Below are 18,300 nucleotides of genomic sequence, written 5' to 3'. Positions count from 1 at the left end.
TATGTCATGTATGACTAATCAATTTTAACTTCTACCATGAGCTAGTCAACTAACTAGAACTCCTTTTAACCCCACTCACCACTCACCAATTACCACTCATCATTCACTCCATTTCACTTCCAATTCTCTTTCTAATTCTCTCTCAACACACCCACACTATTATGAACGTATTTTTCCAGTAGTTAATCATCATCTTCATCAAAAATCACTTCAAGAATCAAGCTATAATCATCATAGGAAGAACACTTCAAGAACACTTCAAAAATCCCTTCAAGTTTACTAATTTACTTCCAAGCTTTCTAATCCATTCCAAGTAATCATCTAAAATCAAGAAATCTTTGTTATATACAGTAGGTTATCTTTCTTATTCAAGGTAATATTCATATTCAAACTTTGATTCAATTTCTATAACTATAAACTATCTTAATTCGAGTAAAAATCTTACTTGAACTTGTTTTTGTGTCATGATCCTACTTCAAGAACTTTCAAGCCATCCAAGATCCTTTGAAACTAGATCATTTCTTATCACTTCCAGTAGGTTTACCTACTAAACTTGAGGTAGTAATGATGTTCATAACATCATTTGATTCATATATATAAAACTATCTTATTCGAAGGTTTAAACTCGTAATCACTAGAACATAGTTTAGTTAATTCTAAACTTGTTCGCAAACAAAAGTTAATCCTTCTAACTTGACTTTTAAAATTAACTAAACACATGTTCTATATCTATATGATATGCTAACTTAATGATTTAAAACCTGGAAACATGAAAAACACCGTAAAACCGGATTTACGCCGTCGTAGCAACACCGCGGGCTGTTTTGGGTTAGTTAATTAAAAACTATGATAAACTTTGATTTAAAAGTTGTTATTCTGAGAAAATGATTTTTATTATGAACATGAAACTATATCCAAAAATTATGGTTAAACTCAAAGTGGAAGTATGTTTTCTAAAATGGTCATCTAGACGTCGTTCTTTCGACTGAAATGACTACCTTTACAAAAACGACTTGTAACTTATTTTTCCGACTATAAACCTATACTTTTTCTGTTTAGATTCATTAAATAGAGTTCAATATGAAACCATAGCAATTTGATTCACTCAAAACGGATTTAAAATGAAGAAGTTATGGGTAAAACAAGATTGGATAATTTTTCTCATTTTAGCTACGTGAAAATTGGTAACAAATCTATTCCAACCATAACTTAATCAACTTGTATTGTATATTATGTAATCTTGAGATACCATAGACACGTATACAATGTTTCGACCTATCATGTCGACACATCTATATATATTTCAGAACAACCATAGACACTCTATATGTGAATGTTGGAGTTAGCTATACAGGGTTGAGGTTGATTCCAAAATATATATAGTTTGAGTTGTGATCAATACTGAGATACGTATACACTGGGTCGTGGATTGATTCAAGATAATATTTATCGATTTATTTCTGTACATCTAACTGTGGACAACTAGTTGTAGATTACTAACGAGGACAGCTGACTTAATAAACTTAAAACATCAAAATATATTAAAAGTGTTATAAATGTATTTTGAACATACTTTGATATATATGTATATATTGTTATAGGTTCGTGAATCAACCAGTGGCCAAGTCTTACTTCCCGACGAAGTAAAAATCTGTGAAAGTGAGTTATAGTCCCACTTTTAAAATCTAATATTTTGGGATGAGAATACATGCAGGTTTTATAAATGATTTACAAAATAGACACAAGTACGTGAAACTACATTCTATGGTTGAATTATCAAAATCGAATATGCCCCTTTTTATTAAGTCTGGTAATCTAAGAATTAGGGAACAGACACCCTAATTGACGCGAATCCTAAAGATAGATCTATTGGGCCTAACAAACCCCATCCAAAGTACCGGATGCTTTAGTACTTCGAAATTTATATCATATCCGAAGGGTGTCCCGGAATGATGGGGATATTCTTATATATGCATCTTGTTAATGTCGGTTACCAGGTGTTCACCATATGAATGATTTTTATCTCTATGTATGGGATGTGTATTGAAATATGAAATCTTGTGGTCTATTGTTACGATTTGATATATATAGGTTAAACCTATAACTCACCAACATTTTTGTTGACGTTTAAAGCATGTTTATTCTCAGGTGAATATTAAGAGCTTCCGCTGTTGCATACTAAAATAAGGACAAGCTTTGGAGTCCATGTTTGTATCATATTGTGTAAAAACTGCATTCAAGAAACTGATTTCGATGTAACATATTTGTATTGTAAACCATTATGTAATGGTCGTGTGTAAACAGGATATTTTAGATTATCATTATTTGATAATCTACGTAAAGCTTTTTAAACCTTTATTTATGAAATAAAGGTTATGGTTTGTTTTAAAAATGAATGCAGTCTTTGAAAAACGTCTCATATAGAGGTCAAAACCTCGCAACGAAATCAATTAATATGGAACGTTTTTAATCAATAAGAACGGGACATTTCACCTACCTCGTTTACAGTGGCGTCGGAGGGAGGTTGTTCTCCGCCATAAGTGGCGGAGATAGGTGAAGACGGCGGAGGTTGTTTGTTGATATAATGCCGGAGACGACAAAGATTGCCAGGTTGCAAAGTTTGGTGGTTCACAGCGGATCTTGCATTTGATGGAGATCGATTCTGAGTCAGTCACCGTTGTACTAATTTTGATTTTGAAGAATTTAATTTGATTACACCCTTAAGATGCAGCCACCTGAATATTGGGTATTATTTCAGTTTTTACGTTTATCGTCAAAAACTGAATTATTTCAGTTTCCAAATTGATTTGTTTCAGAACTTTTACCATAACCATCGATTTAATTTGTCTATTTGTTTTAAAGGGTTGATATGATTATTTTAGCAAATATCAATTAAAAAGGATGATAAATTTTAGTCTTGAATGATACCTTATTTTACATCCAAAAGTTTGTGTTTGATTACAAAGTTACAAAGTTTGTGTTCGATGTTAATGAAGGTTGAAGAAAATGGATCAGTAGTCAAAATCAGGCATGGGGATACTTTTGAAGATCATATGAGATTTTATGTTTTTATTGATTTGGATTTTAATTTAGTTAGGAATCTTGATTTGAATTTTAATTTGAATTTACTTTTATTAGGGTTCATACTTTAAGAAAGAGATAGAAGATGAAAGAGAATGAAAATGGAGAAGAAATATGAAAAAGACGAAAGTACCCTCACATGTCTGGCACATGACATGATTTAACGGCAGAAACTAACAGCAATTGGACAGAAGGACGAGGAATGTATAAAGTAAATACATTAGGGACGAGGAAAGCAAAAAAAAAAGTATAAGGACGAGGAGTGTTATTTGTGTCAAACCATAGAGACGAGGAATGTAAAAATGTCAAATATTAATTGACCATTTATTTTAAATTATGACAATGCATATAATTTAACTTTTAAGACATGCATTAATGTTAGACCAATACAAACCATGCGTTAGTTACCTCCGTCAGATTACATGGACAAAACTCAAAAACTGAGGGAGCCTAACGGGGAGCCAGTCAGTTTCGTCAGTTGGACTTGTGATCCAAAAACAAAATTCATCATTTTTGCCTCCAACCAATCAGACATATTTGATTTAATAAATATATATATTTTTTAATTAATTTATTTTTTCTCACCCAATTTCTAATCAGATTTTACCACATCACCCTACTCAATATTTGACTCAAAATAATGACACAACAATTATAAATTGTCAGAAACTGACACCGCCTAATCACAGACAGTTTGCACTTTTTGGCCAAAAAGTGCACTAATTGTATGTGATATCATATGCATGGTTGGAAATGGTCTTACATACATGTATGAAACGTCTACTATTCAATTATTATATATCATATTTTTGTACTTTTAATATATCATGTGATTATCAAATGTTAAGGTTGTTAATTTGCAGGAAAAATAGTGGAGTATGATGAACCTTCAAAGCTAATGGAGACTAGTTCTTTCTTTCAATACTTTAGCTGAATACTGGTCTAGCAGCAGAAGGAACTCTACTCACATTTTTTAATGAATTTCGGTGATAGCAAAAGAACAGCCATGCATGCTCTAAATTTTTTTCTAACAATATTATTATCATTTGAGCTTGAATTTTTATCTATTATTATTCTAATATCTTTTAAATATGCTAGTTTTGAATAAGATTAGTCTTAGCGGGCAGACCTCAGCCGGAAAGATATAATACTTTGTGAACTCAAGCAAGTAGCTCGTACTTAAAGGGCTGAGATCATCCAGTGTAAAACATGTAACGGTACCCCCGATATATTAAACACAATTACATTCAAAATAAACTTTTATTTCTTTTTCTAGTTTTCCAGTATATTTATATTTTATTTATTACTTATGCAAATAGAAACACTCTATCTATACCGTCGATCTCGATCCTCTTCCAATTACTGTCATTCAGTTTCTGCTGGTCTCCACTTTCGATGACCATTAATCCACTTTTTTCGATCCTCAATCCACGTCCGATCACCGTTGATTGACACCGGAATGATCTGATATGAAAACACATACTCCCGTCCAAAACCGATAGTGAAGTCTTTCTTCTTCAACTTTGACTTTAAATTTATTTGCTTGTGATATACCCGTATGTTATTTGATGAAATTTATATGAACGGATTGGTTTTAAATGCGTTTTCATTAATATAATTTTCATCGATTAAAGTCAAATTTAAGAAGAAAGACTTCAAAAGTCAAACTGAGTGTATTAATTTGGGATGGATAGAGTATTATCTAGAAAACGACGATCAGAAGCTTTTCCGTTGTTAGATCAATTGGTATAAAAGAAGACGTCGAGATCTTGATTTTCAATTAGTCTATCGCGTGGTGTTGGTTATACGTACACCGATCTATATCTATTGTTAATAATTATGTACACCAGACAACAAGAACGATAAATTGAAGAAAACGATGATGAAAAAGGAAGCTCCATCAGTAAATGAAAATGAGATATTCATCGGAAGTGATGTATATACATCAGAGGTTAATGAAATACTCAACCGTTTGTATTCTTCAATTAGTTTAATGAGGCACAAGGTTAACATCGTGATTTTCAATTTGTGTTTAAAAAGATATATACAAAGATTAGGAAGAAATTAGGTGAAGTGAAAATGATGTTTGACGTGAATGAAACTACATATCTTAGTGAGATATGTAATTGAATTTAGTCCAAAAGATATTTGATGTTTGATGTCATACATTTGTATAGTTGTATTTGTAGACTCATTTAGATTGAACTAGTTTTCGAACTCTCGCTTCGCGCCGGGGGTTCGGTTTTCAATGTATTTTATTGTGTTTAGTTTGTAAAATTATTTCGTAGCTAACGATAATGTCGTTGAAGCGCAACTCGAGTCGAATTAAAAGGTATAACCCTAAAGATTTAAATGTTATTTTAAATTAACAATATATGTGCATCTCCACGTTTCGATAACGTGTATGGAAAATACCCCAAATATTTAGAGTTTTTTAAAAAGCGTCCATTTTGATGTCAAGTATTCAATTAAGCCACCATGCTCCGAATATCCAGGGACTAACCAATCAACTCCGAGTCAAGAGTTAACTGGTGGATCAGAACATGACGTGTTATATGGAGGTCAAGCCTTGATCGCCGTCTATAAATAGGATACTTGAGCCTCCATTAAAACGACACATGGAATCTGTTAAAGCTTATATATTTCTCTCTCTAAGAAAATATTTCTCTCTACAATATGAGCAAGACAACCGATTCGGACTCGAATCTCATTTGGATACGATAGTCATCGCTAACGGGGAAATCTTTTTTTTTAAGTCGTTCACCATCAACGTGATTAAGTGCACTCCCATATCTTTCGTGTCCGGAATACGTACGATCAAGCCTTCATCAATCCTAGGAGGGGCATTGACTGAGTGGTACAACTCCTATGTTGATCCCGAACCCACGTCCTTGAAATAATAGGCGAGGGTTCTAATACTGGGAGGGGGTTTTCTGAAGGATTTTGTTGGGGTGATACGGCGCATGCCTTAAGCCTCTCGGTTTAATCCAAAGCACACCGGGTACCCGATGCGGTGATGGTGTGTGAAAAGTTTCTTCCTAACGGGTGTGTGGGTTACAAATGGGAGCATTCAATGTCGATATCGCCGTTCAAAAAAATAAAAAAATTACAGTCCAATTAAAAATAACAATTAAGTAATGCTATGGATGAACTTGTGACAAAGAAGTACAAACTAAGTTTGGCATTAAACTTACCTCGATCTAGACTATTATATTTTGATTGAGTAGAAAAAATAGTATGGTTTAACCATGCAGGCTTGCCTGAGTGGCCATCGAGTTGTCCAATAAAGCACACCACCCGGGTTCAATTCCTGGCTATGCCAAATTGTTCAAAAAGGGAGTGTGACTAGAGGGTCCGCATAATGCGCAATTCACCCAGTACCAGGTCTCGCGCTCGGGGGGCTTGATTATCCAAGGGTTTACCTTCTATAGGGGAGCCAATGTACTCGTTCATAGGAGGGTTTCCTCGCTTAAAAAAAAAAAAAAAAATAGTATGGTTTGTACATCAATGATTGTGTCCATGTAACACCAAACGAGCTTATCCGTTCCAATAAAAAAAAAAATAAATAAATAAAAAACAACTTATATAAGTCATATCTAGTTATATTTAATAGTGTACGGATAAAACTGAATAATCAACTCTAATTATATGTTGTATGTAGAAATAGAAATGAAAGAGTGGTTGGATTTGAACATCTTTGTCTTGGGAACTACGATGCCGACATGCAATATTTCGCTCATTAATTTAAATTTTATAAATTATTATAATTTTATAGGGAGGTTCAATAAAGAACGAAAAAGCTATAGAACTAACTAATGTGTACAGATTTACACATGTGCACTTGTATTTGTGCACAAAAATACACTTGTGCACAATGGTGCACATTATAAAAGTTCTGTATTGAACTTTTGGCTATACAAGGTTCGTTTTCAAGAGGGATGATCAACTCCGCAAATATCGATCGAAACTTGAACCCTTGTATAGGTATGCGATTTAAGAAAGCACAACAATTGAAATGGGCAGTCCGTATTGGTATTAGAGCTATTCCCATGTTCCGATCTTTCCATTTTTTTTACTCATTTCTTGGGTAAAGTCTCCCAAGTCCCAACTATATTTGAAAATGAATTGGTTATTATCCCTATATACTAAATGCAAGGCCAAATTCGTCGTTTCAGCTATATCGAATTATCGTTTTGAGTTAGCTTTCTTGTGTGGTTACATATACATATATACATGTATTTTGTATATGTCTTAGGAGTATCTGTCTTATCTATCTATAGTTTCTGATGATGTCATTATTAGACTAATTCTTTTGTTAAAAAAAATTCAAAAAAGAAAAAGAAAAAAAATCTAGACATGGTAGATGATGTCATTAATATAAATAATTTTAAATTAAAATTAAATCTTATTAATTTATTATTATTATTAAATCTTATTAATAATTATTTTAATTATTAAATTAAATAATTTTGAATTATTTTAATTAATTATTTTGAATTAAGTACGAGAAGGTATAAAAGCTAGGCAGAAGGAAATCAATTTTAAATTTATATTTTAATTTACACTTTTAAATAAAATGACAATAAATATTATCTCTTATGATTGGAAGTGAATTGTTTAATATGCATTTTAGGTGTTTGATGCAATGTTCAGCTGACGAGTTTCTTAGTCGGACTCCGTGGTTCCACGGGTCATTAAACTAAATGACTTTAGCATTTACGTTCACTTAATACCTAAAACATATCGTTAAACTGTTTCGTTTAAACAAACCCATGATTTCACGGGTCATTTCACTGGTTGGTACCCAGTATATCTCTAAGATAATACCATAGCATTTCCACACGTACTTACTAGCTTCTAAATAAGTCCAAGTGCAATCTATACTTTGGTGGTTTTCTCGTAGTTGATTTGAACAATTATTTAATCTAAGAAACCTAGCTAGATGGCTTCTTCTGTGAGGACTAGTTTGCACGGTACAGTACCTTCATCATCTTAATTAATCTTAAATACTGTTACAACTGAGTCCACTTTCACCAAAATCAAAATGTCTGTTCTTTTGATTCTGTACAATGCATCATGCATGCAACTTTTTATGTCATACTTATAGCAAAGTAATACATACTGATATTATTATGATTGTAACTTGTTAATCTTTACTTATTAATTACAGGGGAAAATTTAAACCAGACTGTATCAGACCCTTTACTGGCTGCTGACAAAAATTTAAACCAACTACAAGAACCTAGTTTTTTCAGCAAGCTCATGTTTTCTTGGGTTAACCCATTGCTTGCTTTAGGTTACAATAAACCCTTACTTCTTCAAGATATTCCTTCTCTACCCTCTGTAGACCAAGCAGCCATTGCACATGAAGGTTTTACCAAAGCATTGGGTTCGCTTCAAACGCCAAAAAATTCAAACAAAACTAACATGGTTCCTAAAGCATTAGCCAAAGTTCATTTTCGACAGATAATTTTGGCCGGACTTCTTGTTCTTTTTAGAACAATTGCTGTTGTGGCTAGCCCGTTGTTACTCTACGCGTTTGTGAGATATACAAACCGTGGATTTAAGGATTTAAGTCAGGGATTTTTACTAGTAGGATGCTTGATTGTAGTCAAGTTAACCGAATCATTGGCTCACAGACACTTTTTCTTTATTGCAAGAAGAACTGGTATGAGGATGAGGTCAGCATTAATGGTGGCAGTGTACGAGAAACAACTTAAGCTTTCGAATTTAGGAAAGAAAAGGCATTCAACCGGGGAAGTTGTGAATTACATAGCGGTAGATGCGTACAGAATGGGTGAATTTCCTATGTGGTTTCATGTGGCTTGGTCTTGTTTCATTCAACTACTTCTAGCCATTGGTGTCCTGTTCTCTATAGTAGGAATAGGTGTTCTTCCTGGTTTAACCCCACTAATCTTCTGCGGGATTCTTAATGTGCCATTTGCAAAAGCTATCCAAAATTGTCAGTTGGGGTTTATGGTGGCTCAGGATACAAGACTAAGATCCACTTCAGAGATCTTAAACAATATGAAGGTCATAAAGTTACAATCTTGGGAAGACAATTTCAAGAAAGTAATTGAATCGTGTCGGGAAATTGAATTCAGATGGCTGCGTGACACTCACCTAATGAAGGTTTATGCTAACGTTTTGTATTGGATGTCTCCGACACTCATATCTTCATTCATTCTATTCGGATGTGTGCTACTGAGAAGCGGAACGTTAGATGCTGCGACAATCTTTACAATTCTAGCAACATTAAGAAGTATGTCTGAACCTGTACGGGTGTTTCCTGATGCTCTTTCTGCATTAATCCAGGTCAAGGTATCCTTTGATAGGATCGCTTCTTTTTTAGTTGACGACGAACTGAAAGATGATAGAGTAAAAAGGGACAGAGAATTGGAGAACTCGGATGATTGCATCAGAATACAGGATGCAGATTTCGCTTGGGATCCTGATTCACTTGCTCCAATACTTCAGAATGTAAATCTTAAAGTAAAGTGCGGGCAAAAGGTTGCAGTTTGCGGGCCCGTTGGTGCTGGAAAATCATCTTTGTTATATGCACTCCTTGGAGAAATAACCAAAACTTCGGGAACAGTGAGTTCACGAATGTTTAAAAGCATTTAACTTTCTGCGATATATATACAGTCACTTTTGTAAAAGTCGGCCAACGCGTCGGTTTTGGGATTAGCCCGTCCTGACTCGCATAAAAACGCCTTTAAAGTCGGTCAACGCCAAAAAAGTCGGGTTGAGTCGGCCGAGTCAGGTCTTAGTCTGTCAAAGTCAAAGTTAGGTCAAAATTTTTATATTTATTAAATTAGATTTTGTGCCATATATTTATGTTTGAAATATTTATGTTTTATGTTTGATATATTTATGCGTAATATATATGTTTAATTTATTTATTAATAAAAGTCAACATTGGTCAACACCGACTTGTCTTTAGAAGATCTTGACCGGCGCGTCCCTAGAATGTCTTGACCGGCTTGTCTTCCGACTCAGTTCAATGTGGGACAATTGCTTATGTTACCCAAACTTCTGCTTACAGGTAGATGTTTCTGGATCAATTGCTTATGTTAGCCAAATTTCTTGGATCCAAAGTGGCACAATTCAGGATAACATACTCTATGGGCTTCAAATGGAGAGAACTAGGTACGAAAAGGCTATAAATGCGTGTGCTTTAGATAAGGACATAGAAGCTTTCGACCATGGAGATTTAACTGAAATAGGCCAAAGAGGACTTAACATGAGTGGTGGACAAAAACAAAGGATTCAACTCGCTCGAGCAGTCTACAATGATGCTGACATTTATCTTCTTGATGATCCTTTTAGTGCAGTAGACGCACATACTGCAGCAAGTCTCTTTAATGTGATATTCGACCATCTCAAAATGGGTTCATTTAATCAGTTTCAATTTTCTAGCTATCTTGTTTTTACCATGTCCAGATACTTAATTTTTATAACTTCTGCTACAGGATTGTGTTATGTCTTGTCTCAAGGAGAAAATAGTCATTCTTGTAACTCATCAAGTGGAGTTTCTATCGTCAGTTGACAATATTTTGGTAAACAGGATTAAAACTATAACACATATTGTTACACAGGTCGTTGTTACCGATGGTTTTTCAATCAAACTTACGACTCAAATGTTTTTCTTTTCAGGTAATGAAAGATGGTCAAGTTACTCAGTCAGGAAACTATAAGGATCTGTTGATGGCAGGGACAACGTTTGAACAACTTGTGAATGCTCATAGAGGTGTCAATACAAGCTTAGAGCCATCGCCTAGTGAAGATAAAAATGAACTTGATGAAACAGGAAATATACATCAAAGCATGAAAGACATGAATAAAAGTTACCTCAGTAGAGAAATTAGCGAGGAGAAGATACCGCCAAAGGGCTTCACAGGCGTACAGCTGACCGAAGAAGAAGAGAAGGAGATTGGGGATGTTGGATGGAAGACGTTCTTAGATTACGTCAATATATCAAAAGGATCATGCTTCTTCTTTTTATGTATCCTAACTTATGTTGGTTTTGTTGCTCTTCAGGCAGCAGCAAGTTATTGGCTAGCATTTGGTATTCAAATTCCTAAAATCACCACCATCATGTTGATTGGTGTTTACAGTTTGCTCTCATCCACAAGCATCTTATTTGTGTCTATGAGATCATTATTTGCTACCCTTTTAGGATTAAAAGCCTCTAAATCCTTCTTCAATAAGTTCACCGATTCAATTTTCAGCGCACCCATGGTCTTCTTTGACTCTACTCCGATTGGACGAATTCTGACAAGGGTACGATTTCATTGAACTTAAGGTTGGAAAAAGGGACAGGGTTAGTCAGACGGGTTTGGGTTGTACAAGTCACGGACTCACGGTTCAAGTTTATTAGCCGGGTTAAGTTGGTCCAGTGGAAACTAGGTTGGGTGGGTTGACCTGTTTATTATAATAACGTTTTTTACCCGTGTCAGATGAAAGTAGGGGATAAGAAAAGGGTGCTATACAACATGTCTGATAACTAATCTGTTATATATGTAGGCCTCATCTGATCTAAGCGTGATTGACTTTGACATACCATTATCAGTTGCTTTTGTGGTTGGTAGTGGTATTGAATTACTAGTTACTATTGGCATTATGGCTTCAGTAACCTGGCAAGTTCTCATCGTAGCCATCTTCGCTATCGCAGCTTCAAAATACGTTCAGGTGATTATCCTCAAAGTAGTTACTACAAAAACAATGCATTGCATTTATTCAGATATCCACTAGTTTCTGACAACCATGCAGCATGCTACGTCATTCCTATTTGAACTAACTTACTTTCTTGGCTAACTACCTTATGGATAGGCCCGTGTATTGGCATGACATCTATTTCTTAATTACAGGGATATTATCAACCAACTGCAAGAGAACTAATGAGAATCAATGGAACTACAAAAGCACCTGTTATGAACTATGCATCGGAAACATCACTTGGAGTGGCAACAATACGAGCATTCAAGATGCAAGACAGGTTCTTCAAAGAATACTTGAGGCTAGTGGATACAGATGCAAGTACTTTCATCTTCTCAAATGCAACCTTGGAGTGGTTGATTTTAAGAACTGAAGCTTTTTCAAATCTGACCCTTTTTACAGCTGGTTTCCTCATGGTTCTCATGCCAAAAGGTTCTGAATCTTCAGGTGTGCGATCCTTTTGACTCCACAGTTCCTGCAGTTTGCATGTATATAAACAAAAAATTTGCTAAATTCATGAATTTGATATTTATATAGGGTTGGTTGGCCTATCTCTTTCTTATGCACTAGCACTATCGAGTAACCAAGTATTCTTTACTAGATGGTATTGTAACCTTGCGAATTATATCGTTTCGGTAGAACGAATGAAACAATACATGCACATTCCAAAAGAGCCACCCGCGATTGTGGAGAACACTAGACCACCATCTTTGTGGCCTTCGAAAGGAATAATACAGTTTGAGGATCTAAAGGTAAATGCATATTTACCCTTTTTTGTGTTCAACATTTCTCATTTTTGTAATGCTTATGTATGTTGTTTTAGTTGAGGTATCGTCCGAATGCACCACTAGTTCTTAAAGGGATCACGTGTACATTCAAAGAAGGGAATAGAATAGGAATAGTTGGAAGGACAGGAAGCGGGAAGACGACACTGATAACAGCCCTGTTTCGTTTAGTAGAACCTGATAGCGGAAAAATTCTTATAGATGGATTAGACATTTGTTCTATAGGCCTTAAAGATCTCAGGATGAAACTGAGTGTCATTCCTCAAGAACCAACCCTTTTTAGGGGTAGTATTAGAACAAACTTGGACCCTCTTGGACTACATTCAGATGATGAGATATGGGAGGTAACATAACCATTTATATATGATCTTAAATTCTTAATGAATTTGATATGCATAATATTTATTCAAAATTTGTTGTATTTCTAATTTACGTGCAGGCACTAGAGAAGTGTCAACTTAAACGTACAATCAGAAGTCTTCCAAATTTGCTAGATTCTTCAGGTAACTCAGCTTCACAGTACTTATTACTAACCAAATCTAATACAAGACAGGGATCGTGTCCTAGGCTCCTAGCTACAAAATGGTAATCTTTTGATATGGACAGGTGTAATACAAGAATAGGTAACTTGGCCAATTTTCACCCATTTAACTCGTTATAAAAGGTACACTTTTTCTTCCATTTTGACAGTAAGTGACGAAGGAGAGAACTGGAGTGCTGGCCAAAGACAGCTATTCTGTCTTGGAAGAGTATTACTCAGGAGAAACAAAATTCTAGTACTCGATGAAGCGACTGCATCCATCGATTCAGCCACCGATGCCATTTTACAAAGAATCATAAGGGCAGAATTTTCGAATTGCACTGTCATAACCGTCGCTCACAGAGTTCCAACAGTTATTGACAGTGACAAGGTCATGGTTCTCTCTTTCGGTAAGCACATTTGTCCATTAGTCAATTGGTTAAAATAAGCACATGTTAAAATTACACAATGAAAATCACTTTTTCTAACTTAAATTTTTCATATTAATAGATAGATTGAACTATCAAATATTACATATTCGATTTTATGAATTCACGATTGTGTGCAATCCTAAATGACTCAACTATACAATACCGGATCAAACTATGATCCACTAAAAACCCTAACTTTGTATGTACGATTACATTACATAATTAATCTTTATAAACTATTCAACTAGCATGATACTAGATATGTGAATAGATATAACATAAGGATAGAGAGATTATTACCAAGAACAAAATCTAATAGAAGAAAATAAATGATTGAAGATGCGACCTGTTTGAAGATACAATCACTTATCTTCACCCTCTTTTTCTCTATATCTCTTCTCATTAACGTTTATAACTACAAATTCAAAACGGTAGGTCAACATTTACATTGACCATTTTAAGATGATTACATTTTAGCCATTTATCTTTCAGATTCTTTATAATTTAGCCCCTTAACTTTTAACAAATTATTTTCATTCATCTCAAGTAACATTTTTCTAACAATTTGAATTTTGAAGCTCCTATACTGTATTGATGTGATGTGAATAGGTTTCTGCATGGCTCTTATAGTCATTGGCTTCATGACTAAATGGGTCTGTATTGCCTCTGATGGCAACTGTACTTGTTTTATTTTATGAAAATTTTGTGGCTTATGAAGAAAAAAAAAAAAAAAAACAATTTTTTTTTGAAAGGCAAGCAGATTTTATTATTAAGAATAAAACAGTACACGAAAAAAGGCTAGCATTGAGCTAGACACGAAAAAAGGCTAGCAAGGAGCTAGACAATTACACGAAACAACACACAACCGCAAAAAAAGGACGCTCGCACATACAAAGGCACGAAACTAAAGAAGACACACAATCACGAGGACACGACACGACAACTAAAATACTATGTTTCCGAGTCCGATGACGCGCAAGAAGAGCAACACGAGCAACAACCAATATCCTCTTCCGAGTTATTTATCACATTCTCGATAAAATATCTATCGTGCCACCGAAAATTATCTCGATGTCGGTTACGCTTCAAATTATTCCTACCCCACACATGTTTAATAAAATGACTTTTGATCAAAGGAGGAGCTTTTTTCCTTTTAACACGAAACCGAGCTACCGCGGTAAAAGCAGGACAGAGGGGTACGTCCTGCAAGTCGGCATGAACATTTTCTATTGGGCTAGGATCACCCACTTCACGTTCATCTAAGCCCAGGTCCAGCCTGTTTAGGGCCTGATTGTCCATAGCAAATTCACATGGAGAGTCTGGCCCAACATGAGGAACTGGCCCAACATGAGGAACTGGTCCAGTTTGATGTTGATTTTGGGAACTGCACGAATGGGGAATCAGATAAACAGGCACACGCGTGCCCTTGCTTTCCTCGAACACAACACCATCAACGTTGAAAATTGCATCAGAAGACATCGGCGACTGTAAATTTTTGGGCAGTGAGTCGCCGCCTAATTTGAAATCCGGTGTGGATGCCGAGTCTAGAGGGTCGTCGGACTGTGGCGGAACTACGTTATCACCAAAATCAACCGTCGTGATCTCTCCCTCTTCAACCTCTTCATCAACGACAACATCGATATTCACGGTAAGATTATCACCCTGAAATCCCATCTTAACTTCTTCACAATGCACATCCCCCTCCGCCGTTACATTAAGCTCACGTGACGAAACTGAATCCATATCTGACGATTTATTATCACCCAAATTATAACCCTTGGCCTGCTTCGAATGAATCCCACTATCAGCATCTTCGAATCGGAACTTATTTACTTCGATTAGAGACCACGAAATCCGATCCTTGTTAAAACTAAAAACAAGATTATGATTGCTCACCGATTCCGGAAGATCAAAATCGATCCATTTACCTCCGACTTTTATCTCGATACGATTTGAATTATTATGCTGAGACACATTGGGTTGTTGGTTAGACCCAACAACAGAATCTGCGAAGGATTTACCTTCCCGACTAATTGGATTTGACGGGTTTGACGAAGCACGACTCCAAGGAGCATGTGGAAATTCATCATAATCATCGACATTTAGATTGGGAGCACGACCACAAACATCAGCATTCAGGTTAGAAACACGACCTTTATTCAGTACTCGTTTGGTTACATTTCTCTCTAAGGCTTTATAGGCACGAATCCACCTCCCGTTAACATGTATGTTGTTTAAAAATTTCGTGAAGGAATCGATGTTGGAAATGCCATCGAATCGGACGTACCCGAAGCGTTGGCCGCTCGACAATCTCTTCCGAGCAAAGTACACGTCTTTGAGAGCCCAATAATTCTCGAAAACTCTCCGACAATCATCAAGAGACCAAGAATCCGGAAAGTTGAAAATCAAAAACGATGTAACACGACTATCACTCGACTTTGTAGGCGAAAAGCCATTTGGCTTCGACATAGGGATTACATCATCTTCGGTCATATCTCATTCAGGCATTTAAACAAACACATTGCGTGCATAACCAAAACCCCAACAAATCACACATATATATGACACAAATTCGTTCAATTATACAAATTAAACAAAAAAGATGAAAAATTTATGAATTGTGAAACTGACCCAGATGAAATTAATTGCCGAAGAGCTCTGGTTTCAACGGGATCAGATAGATCTAGAAGAGAGGCGGTGGTTATGAGGGGAGTGGTGTATAAGCAGCTATTTTACAGAGTAAGTAAGCTAAACCCTAAATTAATACGTACGCAGTCAACGATGCTTGAGATGATCGGTGAATTTGAATAGAAGAAGGAAGTTAAAGTATATGTGCAAATACTCGTTTGCCACTGCTAACCAAAAGCTTCACTAAAACCAATTCACAAGATAACATTGAGTTGTAGCTCAGCTGGTAGTGGCATGTATCTCTTAGCGAAATGTAATAAGTTCAACTCCGTTGGGCTGCAACATTGCACTCAATGTTATCTCTGACCTGAAGTCCCACCCAGATCGCATTTCGCTTAGTGTGGGGGTAACGGGGAAGGGGGTTTTACTCCCGTCATGCCTCGGATTGGTCCGGGTTTCCTCCAGTGCAGTAGTTGATGTCAAAAAAACAACATAACAATTTAGTATTGTACCATGTATAGAGTATATTTTAACACATGTCCACATCAAAACTTATAGGAGTTGTTATAAGAAATCGAGCTTATTGATTTGCAGGACAAATGGTGGAATATGATGAGCCTTCAAAGTTAATGGAGACGGACTCTTTTTTCTCGAAGCTTGTAGGTGAATATTGGTCCAGTTGCAAAAGGAACTCTAGTCAAATAGCAAAATACAGTTGCCCTGTGAAAATTTGAGCTCGGGTCTATAAATTCAAATCGGACCAAGCTCACACAATATCCGCATCTATCCACCTCATCATAATTTACATATTTATTTAAGTTTTATCATTATCATCAGTATTATTATTATCATTATCATTATCATTATAGGAATATCGACAAAGCAACAACAATATCAATCTGTTCGGAATCAAAGTTAAAGTTAATAATAATAATAATAATGAGCATTTGTTTATTACGAGTAAAAATGTTAGAAAGAAAATATAAAGAAAATAATTATATACTCGTATATAATTATGATGTAGCTTACTATTTTAGCTTATCATCTTTTTGAAAAAAATTTATGAATTGCATCAAATTTTGTTTGATGTGATTTCTTTTTTAGTTTGATTGGTAGTTCGCACTATCAGTTACAATCAAATATACTCCCTCCGTCCCAAATCTATTATTACCAGACAAAAAACACACAGTTTAAGAAAAAGTTACTAACACATGTACTTTTCTGTTAACTTTCCAGTCTTACCCTTTACTTTTTACGCATCTTTTTATCTTATATGTATAAAGTATGGGCATAAAAGAACTTTATCACATTAATATTCCATTTATGAAAGTGAACAATTAATTTGGAACATCTCAAAAAGGAATACTGGACTATAGAATTGGAACGGAGAGAGTAATAGATACAATGTTTGGATAGTTAAAACCTTATGCTTAATTTATAGTTTATTCACTTTAGTTATTCTTAAAACTAGAATTGGAACGGAGAGAGTAATAGATACAATGTTTGGATAGTTAAAAGCTCATGCTTAATTTATAGTTTATTCACTTTAGTTATTCTTAGAACTAGTTGATTGGATAGTATATATATATATATATATATATATATATATATATATATATATATATATATATATATATATATATATATATATATATATATATATATATATATATATGTAGGATCAAGAGGGAAGTAACCAATCGGGGGGAAGCGGGGGGAAGCAAAAACTTTTTTTTTTCGTTTTCTGAAAAAACTTTGTTCACGAACATTATAGATGAGATGAAAATATGAACATTTAATAGAGACACTTTGTGATAAATGTTTTTATTCTAGCGGGAAAACGCTCGAAGAAGTTATATATAACAATTATCGTGTTTTTCGGGCGTATGTTAAGGTTTTAGCTATTGGGGTTTAGATATTAGGGTTTAGATATTAGGGTTCATAGGGCTTAGATATTAGGGTTTAGAAATTTAGGGTTTAGGGTTTAGATTTAGGGTTTAGATTGAGTTTTTAACACGAACGGTTTAGAGTTTAGGGTTTAGGGTTTGGTGTTTTGAGTTTATGGAATAAACCCAAAACACCAAACCCTAAACCCTAAACTGGGCTAAATTTTACTTCACAAAACATGAAGAAGAAA

The 18,300-nt window shown here is 35.0% G+C and overlaps 1 protein-coding gene and 1 long non-coding RNA gene across 3 annotated transcripts; one reads left to right on the top strand and one right to left on the bottom strand.

Annotated features, from left to right (window-relative positions):
* The first annotated feature begins 8,389 nt into the window (after positions 1-8,389).
* Positions 8,390-17,041, top strand: LOC139894696 (ABC transporter C family member 8-like). The gene is made up of 11 exons (XM_071878110.1): positions 8,390-9,675; positions 10,127-10,447; positions 10,554-10,640; positions 10,738-11,364; positions 11,608-11,772; positions 11,952-12,246; positions 12,337-12,551; positions 12,623-12,928; positions 13,024-13,087; positions 13,275-13,514; positions 16,758-17,041. Exons 1-11 carry the CDS (start codon positions 8,509-8,511, stop codon positions 16,895-16,897), a joined length of 3,627 nt encoding a protein of 1,208 aa, XP_071734211.1. The 5' UTR covers positions 8,390-8,508; the 3' UTR covers positions 16,898-17,041.
* On the bottom strand, positions 10,084-13,906 carry LOC139894697 (uncharacterized). 2 transcript variants are annotated; one of them, XR_011775176.1, is made up of 3 exons: positions 13,836-13,906; positions 10,933-12,274; positions 10,084-10,858 (listed from the first exon to the last, which is right to left on the bottom strand). It is a non-coding gene; the product is annotated as an uncharacterized lncRNA (long non-coding RNA). The 2 variants fall into 2 exon arrangements; XR_011775177.1 differs by having other exon boundaries at positions 13,882-13,906.
* Positions 17,042-18,300: the final 1,259 nt, after the last annotated feature.

This window comes from Rutidosis leptorrhynchoides, chromosome 2, assembly GCF_046630445.1.
Source record: "Rutidosis leptorrhynchoides isolate AG116_Rl617_1_P2 chromosome 2, CSIRO_AGI_Rlap_v1, whole genome shotgun sequence".
NCBI lineage: Eukaryota > Viridiplantae > Streptophyta > Magnoliopsida > Asterales > Asteraceae > Rutidosis > Rutidosis leptorrhynchoides.
This window is presented reverse-complemented; position numbering and strand designations above follow the sequence as displayed.

Excerpts from the sequence above, each read along its gene's own strand:
- LOC139894696 (XM_071878110.1), top strand. The coding sequence starts at position 8,509 with ATGGTTCCTAAAGCATTAGCCAAAGTTCATTTTCGACAGATAATTTTG. Across the intron at positions 10,641-10,737 it reads CGTCAGTTGACAATATTTTG|GTAATGAAAGATGGTCAAGT; the intron begins GTAAACAGGATT and ends TTTTCTTTTCAG. Across the intron at positions 12,247-12,336 it reads AAAAGGTTCTGAATCTTCAG|GGTTGGTTGGCCTATCTCTT; the intron begins GTGTGCGATCCT and ends ATATTTATATAG.